At 32.4% G+C, this 11441-nt stretch overlaps 1 protein-coding gene and 1 pseudogene across 7 annotated transcripts in view; both read left to right on the plus strand.

The window, feature by feature from the left end:
- Positions 1-11441, plus strand: part of CHD9 (chromodomain helicase DNA binding protein 9) — a 179771-nt gene that overhangs the window by 48331 nt on the left and 119999 nt on the right. For 4 of the 7 annotated variants that reach the window (XM_045293606.1, XM_030886607.2, XM_030886606.2 and 1 more), the window contains exon 2: positions 4128-4459. In XM_045293606.1, coding sequence (XP_045149541.1) covers positions 4128-4459 — 332 coding nt within the window. Of the gene's footprint in view, positions 1-2735; positions 2995-3155; positions 3356-4127; positions 4460-11441 lie in introns of those variants that run through there. The other 3 variants (XM_030886609.2, XM_030886608.2, XM_045293607.1) reach the window with 3 other exon arrangements.
- The window catches only part of LOC105978805, a 1386-nt pseudogene continuing 1148 nt past the window's right edge, over positions 11204-11441 (plus strand).

Below are 11441 nucleotides of genomic sequence, written 5' to 3' on the forward strand. Positions count from 1 at the left end.
ATCATAACAAATGGAAAATTAATGAATTCAGAATTGTGGAGGAAGACAACCGAATGCAATTAAGAAGTAGATTTGCCAGAATTTGATGATATATGAGTATCAATTACTTATTTGCACATCTGTTTGTTTATATGTGTAAATCGGAAAATGGCCATCATTTAAAAAAACTTAACACCCCATTGTTGATGTTCTGTGAAAACAGTTTTCAAATATTTTACTTTAATAGCCAAATAAATATCTGATCACAAGTTCTTTTTTATATACTCTTAAGACTTATAGTTTTGAGTCAGGTAATAAAATCTAAAGCAAAATATATTAAAGTGTAGGGGAAATGAGATATTTTGGAAATCAACTTAGTGGTCTGTGAATAGTCAGTAAATGAAGGGTAATAAAAGAAGACATCAAAGATAGCCATGTCTTATTGTGATAAGAGCTGTAAGAGCCCCCAATAAAGTGATTTATTTAAAAAGAAAAGAAAAGCCAGCCGTGTCTTAGATTTCAGCCCACATCTCTGTCACAGGACCCACAGAATCCACTCCCAAACATCCAGCTGATAGAACGCTCCGTCTCAACCTCAGTACAGGAAGAATAACACACACACACTCTCTCTTCTAAATTGGGATTTATTTCTATTTCCTGTACCAGCAATTAATCTAGAATCCAAACATGGGCTCTTCATGCTACTCAATTACCCCCACCCATATCTATTTGAATTCAATATGTTGTACAGGGTACTGGGATAACTTAAGTTTCATACTAGGTTTTTTTTTTAATTACTTTATTCGGGGCTCGTACAATTCTTATCACAATCCATACATATATACTTTGTGTCAAGCATATATGTACATTTGTTGCCCTCATCCTTCTCAAAACATTTACCTTCTACTTTAGCCCTTAATATCAGTTGCTCATTTTCCCCCTCCCTACCCCCTCCCCCCTCCCTCATGAACCCTTCATAATTCATAAATTATTATAGCTTTGTCATAAGTTACACTGTCCAGCATCATAATAGTTTTAATTACTAGTAACAGACTTTGAGAAGTCACTTCCATTCTTTTGTCTTCAATTATTCTCTGTAAATTCTGATGTTTGAAGTATGATATATGATGTAATGTAGTGTTAAAGAGTGTAGTGTTAAAGAGCATAATCTCTTAATGAGGTCTTGTTGTTCAGTACTCACATCATCAAACAGTAACTGTCACCTTGGGCAGGTCACTTCTCTCTACGTCACTACTTTCATCTGTAAAATGAGGATAGCAGTAATACATATCTCAGAATATTGTTTTGAATATTGACTATATATAATATATATGTATAATATATAATCTAGGAATACATTAGACATAATATTAGGAATAGTTCCCGGTAGATAGTAAGCACTAAATAAATGTTAACGCATTATTATTTCATAATTGTTTTCTCTAGCAGGTCCCTTCTATTATTTTCTAATTTTGCTCTAATATTGTCTTATTTACTGCCTCCTTTGTATCCATTACATGTCTTATTTTCCTATTTTCACTTACGATTAAATGAGTTATTACAGATTTAAAATGCTTAAGATATTGTCTGCCACTTACTTAGTAAACACTCATTGTATGTTAACTCTTATTATCATTATTGTAATTTTTGTATCAACAACCACTCAGGTCAGTCTAATCTTTTTCTGTTAGTAGTCTTTTGCTTCTACTCTACACTCTTACTGTTCCAATTGGTCTTTCTAATACCTGTTCAGATAAGGCCTTTGGCATTTGGGGGTGGGGGGGTACACAAGGTTCTTTAGTAGAGACTTCAGAAGTATGATGAGGTAAAACAAGTTAAATCTGTAGTAATAAAAGTTCTAATTTTTTAAAGGGATTGCTAATTAAAAGGAGCATAATTCTTTTAAAGCAGAAGGAAAATTCTGATGGAATTGCTATGTATTTTTAGCAAAGGACTAAACTTAAAATTTTATCTGAAAAAAAGTTGACATCTTGATAAAATAGGAAGTAGGGGCAAAAGTTGGGAAGGTTTTATTTTTTATTTTTAATATGATAGGAAAATAAATTTGTGTTCATCCAGTTTGAGATAAGAAAGTTTCAGTTTGGTTAATAATTCTTTATAAATAGCTTGCATTTGTTCATTTAAAAATCTGAAGCCTCTTTTTAGAATTTAAATGAAAAAGAATTTAAATCGCTCCATTTCCCTCTTTTGAAAGCATTGTTAGCTTTTGTTAGATGAATCATAAGAGACCTTATCTTATTTTTTAAAGATAAGTCACTTGTTGTGTGTTCATTTGCATGACTTGCTCTTTAACCCTTTGATTTGATCGTCTCTGGCTATTTTCATGGAGCTTGTCTGAGAAAAGTATTTTTTGCTCCTAAAGAAATTACATCAGGTTTTATTTTTAAAACTGATAGCCCAATAAAACTATTTCACCAGTTTTAGGTTTTAGGCTGTTTCTTTAAATCGGAGTTTTATGCATGTTTTTAAAAATCTTGACTCAGGAAATGGCAGTGTGAGAGTTAATGTGTTACATGAAGGGAAGAACAGTCCACTGGGGGTTAAATTGCAGAGTCTAATGGAATAATAACTGGTAGCACCATCTGCTGGCCTACTTCCGCAGAAGGAGTCAGTATTTTTAACGACATCTCTAATATTCATGCTGATGCATTTTGATGCTTTGTGCATTCATTTCTTTCTGTGCTTTGTTGGAATCTGGCTATCTGCTTACAGCTATTGAGGAAACTCAGCTTTTTAAGAGGGGTTTACAGCCTTCTTCATACCGGACTAGGATGAGCAGTGGATATAAACTTGCCAAGGCAGAAATATGTTCATAAATCACAATGTATATTTGTGGAGGGTTGTGCATCTCTTGGTTGCAGCTTGCTAAATAGGCCATTTAGGAATCTTCTTTCAATGCTTTTTTCTTGAGCACTGCCTGGGGTGGTGAAAAAGCAGAGGGCAAGCCTTTGTCTGACGCCAAAAATGTCTTCAGTGAAGAGGCCAAGAGGAAGGGTAAGTGAAAGCCTGAATGAGTGGGAGGAGGAGGGGTTCTTTGGGCTAAAAGGCTAATGGGATTGAATAACCTTCCTTATTACTGGCTGCTGCTGCGGGAGTCGTGCTGCATCGCCATCTTGAGCTTGTTGCTGTTTTCTGGAGTCTTGGTTATTTGTTATAGCTTGTAGGCCTTAAGGTGGCATTTTAGAGAGCAATTCTAAACCCTCCTTCTTTTCTCAGTGCTGCAGCACTTCTATGAAACCTTTGATGAGGCAGGTATAGAAAGGTATCCAGTGAAGTACACTGGAATCGGCATGAAAATGTGTTTGGAAATTCCTGGTGTTTTTTTCCTTTGCTATAGTCAGAGGCATGTTGACGGGTAAGAACATAACAAAACTGTGATCTAAGTATATGTGGATGAATGTGTGTTTAAAGAGAGCATTCTTTTTGAAATGTTGATCTGCTTCCTGTGAGATTGCTAAAATATTAATAATTTTAATGTAAAACTATAGAACTTGTTTTTTTCCCCAAAATTGCTTGAGCAAAATAATTATGATATAGAAAAAGGGGTGACTGCCCCTCCTCCCCACCACAGTTTAACTCTTTCATGGATAAACTAAAACTTTCTCTAATAAGTATGGGAATGTCCGTTTACTAACTATGTTGCTACATAGAACACATTAAAGTGATTTAAATGTTCTAAGGTCCAATCTTCTATAAAGTAGAGCCTTTTTCCTTCTAAAAATCCCACGGAACTATGAGGAATAATTCATCTAATTTAACATTGCTATTTTAAAATTATTAATAATTTTCAGAGTTCTGGAAAAAAGAAGAAAGAAAAGACTTATACCAGATAAACATGATATTTATAGGATAAAATTTGGATCAACTAACTGAACAAGACTGCTATGGAAATAATAGTGAATCTATATTAACGTATTTTAACCTCCATTTTAAAAAGCAGCAATTGATCTATTTTATGCCTACCCATTCTACAGAAGAGTATCTTAATTTTAAATTTGTTTATAGCACTTACATAGTTGTTTATGTAATCTTATTTCCCATTTAAGTCTAATTTTAAAATTTCAGATATTGTTAAGTTTTAAATATACTTTGGTATAATCTATTAAAAAATATTTTGGTTTTCCTAGCCTCCATCTTCCAAGAAGAGTGATGGTTCTGGGACATATACTAAGTTGCAGAATACCCAGGTGAGGGGTATGTCTGAGAAGAAGCAGAGAAAAAAGATGGAATCAGAAAGCAAGCAAGAAAAGGCTAATCGTATAATATCAGAGGCCATAGCAAAAGCAAAGGAGCGTGGGGAACGCAATATTCCGCGAGTAATGAGCCCTGAAAACTTTCCTAGTGCTTCAATTGAAGGGAAAGAGGAAAAGAGAGGCAGAAGGGCGAAATGCAAGCCAAAGGACAAAGAGAGCAAAAAAATAAAAACTTGTTCCAAATTAAAAGAGAAGACAAAAATTGGGTAAGTTGGTTAAAAATTAAATTCCTTTCAGTTATTTGTTAAAGTGTAACTTCCCTAACTCCTACTTTTGATTTGCTCCTGCTTTGGGATTTTAAATTCTTAGATAACCATATGTATACCATATTTCCTTTTTGAACGAAAATAGATTTCTTCCAGGATCTCTTACATAGCACTATTCTGTGAACATAGTTGGTTTTATACCTTAATATTTATAAAACATTTGAAGTAGGAAAGTATCTTAGTATATGAAATAGAAAGAAAAAGAGAGAGCAAAATAATTGCATTCATATTATAGTGCCAAATTCTTCCTTTATAGAATGCGCATTGAATTTCTTTACGTCTTAGTTGTACTTGTGCCTCATTGGGCACTATGTAGTGTAGAAACAAGAAGTACAAGAAGGTTTCCTCAGAAAGTTGATAGTAAAATTCCATTAACGTTCAACCACAGTTTTATGAACTTTCAGAAATCCCATCCTCATACTATATTTTCTGAAAAACCCAGTAAATGATATTGCAAGAAAACCCAGAACCATGTAAGTTAACAGGGAAGAAGAGGCTTTTATTGTTTTATTCCAGTGCACCCTTTCTAATTTCCTTTATGTATGAAAGAGATCAGGTAAGGATTGATGCTCGAAGGGAATTATATAGACAAAAAATGTTATTTTTATTTGTTACCTGATAATTTTTTTAAAAATACAGTACAATAAGTTTTTGTGTTTTATATGTATGGTTTTTTGCTTGCAAGGATAAAAATAATTTATGCTAGAAATAGTTTAGAATTTTTTTTAGGACATTTGGAAAGCTTCTGTTGTTGATTTTATTTTTAATTAAATCATTTTATTGGGGGCTTGTACAACTCTTATCACAGTCCACACTATATATCCCTTGTGTCAAGTACTTTTGTACATTTGTTTCCCTCATCATTCTCAAAGCATTTGCTTTCTACCTGAGCCCCTGGTATTCGCTTCTCATTGTTTTCCCCTCCCTCACTGCTTCCCCCTCCCTATTGGAAAGTTTTTAATGGAATTTTAGGTAAAATGCTTAACCTAAGTTTTTTTTATTTTTCCTTTTCATAAAAATATACACTAAAAATATTCCCATAATTTAAATCTTCATTTACTTAAGAAATTATAACTATATGGATATTTAGAACTAAAATTTTTATAGAACAAATGAATTCTTAGCAACCAAATTGAATTACTGTTTGCTGATGAAGTCATTTATTTAAACCATTACTACAACCTGGAGTCTCTTACTATAATAGATCAGTAAACATTATTATTTACTTTATATTTTATTTATGGATAACTAATGATGTTTTAAAATCCTACTCTTTATTTTCTAAACATTTTTACTGTGAAAGTATCTTACTTTTCCAATGTTTTGTTAAGTTTAGTTTAGTAAGTAAGTCTCATGTGTACCCCTTTGCTGTTTTAAAACTTAATCAGATTTTTTTTTTTAATTTTAATTTGTCCAGAGGTGGTATACACTTTGGAAAGACAAAATTTTGAAAAATCATGTATAAAGTAAAAAAATGTCATATTAAAACTTCAAAAGTTACAGTAACTATATTTTATTTTAAACTGTGGGTAGATCAACTAGAAGCAAAAGCTACTAAAGTGAATCTGGATCAAGAAAAAGTAATGTACATAGGTTGTACAGATGTGTTTAACAAAATGAATATATGTATGATTGTGATGAGAGCTGTAAGAGCCCCCAATAAAATAAAATTTTAAAACGTAAATAGGAAATTTAGGAATAATTAAATTTTAAGAGAAGGAAACATGTTTTTAATAATGGGAATTTATATAGTCAAAAGTAGTAGCTTTTCTGTGGAGTATCTAATTGTGTGATTTTTACACTTTTGTTAGACATAGGTAGATTATTAATCAACTATTATAATATTGAATGGTTTTCATTTAGTGTCTTTTTTAAGAATTAGCATTCTTTAACAAAGCTAAAAATAATTGAGAGTTATACTGGAAATTATGTTTTCCATATTTTGGCTAAATACATTGTGACACATGGATAGAAATATATTTTTTGAGACTATAGGCCTTTTTGACAGAGGAACTTATAAGCTGCATTAATGCAAGTAAAATAGAAGCCTACTGTGTGTTAACAAGCTTTGGAATAAAGCAATCATTTCTTGATTATCTTTATCATTCAAAGGCAGATTTATCATGATATTAGAGAAAAATTTGTAGTTGAAATAAATGAAATTCATATACATCTATAGTTCTAATGTTAGCCAACTTAAATATTTTAATACCTCGCTAATCAAGTTATAGTTAATAATTTTTCAGTTGCCAAAATCAAATTTTAGATTTAAAATGTTATGGTAAAAGTTATCGGTTAATTAAGTTCCATTTCATCATTTTAACTAGCAGCATTTTATGATACAGAAAACATTAAGAAACTTATTTTCTATTAATCTCAAAAGAATTGGGCTATTCCTAATATCCAATTATATTGAATAATATTGAAAGGGATGTGTATTGGAACTTAACCACTAGCAGTGTGAAATATAAATTTAAAAGATCACTAAGTCTATAAATAATAATTTATAGTTGATATGTATGCAGAATAAATGTTTTACCCATAACTATTATTTAGCACAAACAAGACTAACGTGCAAACAGTACTATCTCTGCTTGCTAGTATGTTAAAAACTTTTTCATTGACATCATTCTTTAATAGATTTTAAAATAAATGTATATATAGTATTCTCAGTGAAAGTTTGTATATGGAATGATTTTTTTTAATACAAAGAATATAGTGTCCTTTTCAGAGCACTTTTATATATAATTCAAGAATATAGGTTAAGCTGGCTGTGTAGTGAAATAATAAGGTTAAGTTCTTTGGCTCTGGAACCAATTGCAATTGTTCAGGTCCTAGTTTTATCATAATCATTGTGACCTGGGGAAAATACTTAAATCTTTAAGATTGAGTTTTCTCTTTTTTTAAATGGATATATTCATAGTATTTATATTACAGGGCTATTTTGAGGATGAAATGAGTCTGCAACATTGAAAGCACACAGAACAGTACCTGAAATATTTACTGTTCAATAAATATTGGCCATTATCATTTTTTTTTAAACATAAAAATGCATTTAACTATTTAAGGGGGGTGGGGAATAAAAGTCTGGAACTAGTCCCTCTTCCTGTAAGCCTCAACTTTCACTTATTTGCCTAAATTCTTTTTCTATTAAGGCATTATTTGTAAATAGGATCAATTAAGCAAACCCAAATAAAATTAGTGCTGCTTTTTAAAGAGATAATATTGCTATTTTCACACGCACATGCGTCTACTTACCATGTTAAGTAGAATGGCATGAAACCAAATGCCATTGGGTCAATTATGATTCATAGCAACCCTGTAGGGTAGGGTAGAACTGCCCATGTGGTTTTCAAAGACTGTGAAGTCATTATGGTAGCAAAAAGCCAGCCTCATCTTTTTCCCACAAAATAGTTGGTGGATTCAAACTGCTGACCTTGTGGTTAGCAGCTGAATCTATAAACCGCTGCACCACCAGGGCTCTGTGCTGTCAAACTCCTGACCTGGTTAACAGCCCAAATAACAAACAATGTGCTTGGAGTTTGGAGGGGCTCTCCATGGTCCTGTGACAGAGAGTTAGCTCAAGTGGAAATGACAGGTGCAAAATAAAGGGCACAGTACTACAAGAAAGCAAGCTTTTACCATTTTGACATTTTACATAAATTAGTCTTAGCAATTGAGTTGTAAAATGCTATCTTTGTAGTAAAACTACATATTTATTCAGTAATAGTAGGTCCATATTAGCTATTCCATGAATATTTTGTGTTAAGAATGAATGGATAAATAGATTTGGTATTAATGATATCAATTGGTTTCATTTCATTTATTGAAAACAAAAATGGTAAGTTAATCATTGTAAAAACTAGGGGTATACACTAAAATTTTAGTAATATTGGTAGTTATATAGTGAAATTAACTGGTAAAATTAATTATAGGACCTCCAATAGAATTTTCTTATGGCTCTATTAGATTTTAAATATTGGACACTTATTAGACATCTTTTAGTTAATTTCTTTTAGATTGTCTATGACTGACATAGCAAGGATAGTTGTGATAATTTTCATCAGTAGCCCTTCATGATTAAACTTAGTCTTCTGCATTATTTAACAATTATTTTGTTTGTTACACGAATACTAGTTATCTTGTGCTACAGAACTTTTCTTTTGAGTTAAAACACAGAACATTAAATTATGAGACATTCATCAAACTCAAATAGAAATTAATTGGTTGCTTTTGTTAGAGGGGAAAATGACACTGAATGTGGATATCGAGTACAGTACAACCAACTAAAGTGAAAATGTTTGAGCACGTGCAGATAGGTAGAGAAAAATTTGTATACAAGTAGGTACAGGTGTGTACATAGGTGAACAAACAAAACAAAAAGCTCCCATCAAGTGCATCCCATCTCATATTGACACTACAGGACAGAATAAAACTGTTCCCTTTGGATTTTTAAAGCTATAAATCTTTATGAGAGCAGAAAACCTCATCTTTGTCCTGTGGAGGATTAAGCCCACTATAAGAGCTCCTAAAAGTGTCTTTCTCTTTTAAAATATCACTGCCATCAAGTTGATTCAACCCAAAGTGATCCTACCAGATTAGATTTACCCCTCTGGGTTTTCAAGACAATAAATCTTTACAGGATCAGATAACTTTGTCATTCTTCCAAGGAGTGCACAGTGAGTTCAAAGCTCTTAACTTGTGGTTAGGGCTCAATGCTTAGCCAATTATGCTACCAGGACTCCTTAGAATATATGTAAATGTGTGTAAATACAAGTATATGGCTACTGGCATATATATATTCATTGAAGACATAAATATTCTTATTCCTCAGACATAATCAAACATCTTCCCACATTGGTTTTCTTGGTTTGAAAGCTTAGGACCATAGTCTCATGGGACAACTAGATTAATTGGTATAACCCAATTAATTATCTGCATCCTAGTGAAATGTGAGTGTGTAAAATCTGGTGCCTTAAAAGTTTGCAAGAAGCCATCTAAGGTACATTCTTCTCATCAGGAGCAAAATAGTAAGAAGGAAACCACAAGAGAAAAAACAACCTCATCTATCCTGAGACCAGAAGAACTAGTTGGTGCCAGCTACTGCCATCCACCATTCTGAGTTGGCTCATAATAGTTGATCCCAGATAGAAAGTCAGGGATATGGAAGAGAACTAAAATTTCTGTTGAAAATAAGTACACAGAACAATCCAGAATAGTAGAGAACAGAGGAACCCGTGAGACTATTGTCCTGAGGTAACAATCAGAAGCCTCTCTATAAGTTCTATTTAAAAGATAGATAAAATATTTTTCAGATCTCACTGCAAATAGGTAGATTAAAAAACGCAGTAAAGATCGGCAGAAAGAATAATTATTATTTATTATTAATTCCAAGCAAAATTGATATTTTGTTTTTACCTGATTTATTAGTAGATTTAATCATGGGGAGAGGTCATGCCATAATTTATTGATTTTAAGATGTAATTGAGTGTAGGATATAACATTATTTTATGTTTCATTAAAGAAAAATATAATAATAATGCCAATTAAAATTTGCCCTGATTTTTAGAAGAATCTTGATTTTAGAGATGGTATGTGAAGAAAATATAAAACCTTAAAACCAGTGAAGTACAATGTCTGGACCTTAATGTTTGTATTTTACCAGTATATATTTTCAGCACAAATAGTATTCTTTCTATTTTAAAGGAGAAATATTCAGTTTTTAAGAATAAAGGAAACTGCTGATAAATATGCTATGATTAATATTTAGCTAATATTTGGAGTTCTAGTGATTATATGAAGCAACTCCATTAATTCAACTTTTGGGGGGTTTGGGAAGAGGCACCTAAAATTACATAGGAAGTAAATAGTTCAAATCAATAAAGGCTTACAATACAATACTACTTTCATATATTTAAGGATTGCAATTTTAACTAAAGAACTTTTTGAAACTTTCTTGTTTTTTCCAAATGAATTTAAGCTGTGTTCTTGAGTTGAACTTTAAACTGGATTCCTTTTATAATGTTCAGTTATTTCTATAAAAAGACAAAACGTTATCTGATTACTTTAAAATAGCCCTATTGTCTTTCACTTGACTGCAAAGAAAAATAATTCTGTGAAGTAGTATTTTGCCTGTATTTTCTTCACTTATGATGAATTGGGCATATTAATTACAACAAATAGGCTAATTGAGTAAGATCTATTGTTAGGCAAATTATTGCAATGAGCAAATCAACAGGGGGCAATTATAGATTGACACAATGTAGAATGCATCTTGTTACATAGCTTCTACTAATAACGTGGGCAGGATTTAAATGAGTACATAAATTATATCTGAAAATCAAATATAGACATGTCAAGTATAAGCACTGCAGTTTTCTAGTACCTGTACTTACCAAATGTATTACCATTTCAAACTCAAACCTTAGTTTAGATTTGCTCTTTGCTATCTGAAATAACTCTTGTTTGAAATTAGTTCTTTTCCTTGTGCTTTAATCTGTTGCTGCTGTTTCCTAATATTGATACCAGATCCCTTTATTGCTTAAGAAAAACAAACATGCAGAAAGCCTTTTATTATTAATATATTTTGTGTTACCATATATACTCAAGTATAAGCTGACCCAAATATCAGTCAAGGCACCTAGTTTTACCATAAAAAGTACATTAAAAATGTGCTGAGCTCTGCGTTCATCCTCGGCTCGCCCAGTACCTGCCGTTCCCCCGGGCCGCCGACTCAGCTCCGCCGCCGCACCATGCGTGAGATCGTGCACATCCAGGCGGGCCAGTGCGGCAACCAGATCGGCGCCAAGTTTTGGGAGGTCATCAGTGATGAGCATGGTATCGACCCCACTGGAAGTTACCATGGCGACAGTGACCTGCAACTGGAAAGAATCAATGTCTACTACAATGAAGCTGCTGGTAA

This window comes from Echinops telfairi, unplaced genomic scaffold (genome assembly GCF_000313985.2).
Source record: "Echinops telfairi isolate 266 unplaced genomic scaffold, ASM31398v2 ScPeMD7_2291;HRSCAF=2852, whole genome shotgun sequence".
Taxonomy (NCBI): domain Eukaryota; kingdom Metazoa; phylum Chordata; class Mammalia; order Afrosoricida; family Tenrecidae; genus Echinops; species Echinops telfairi.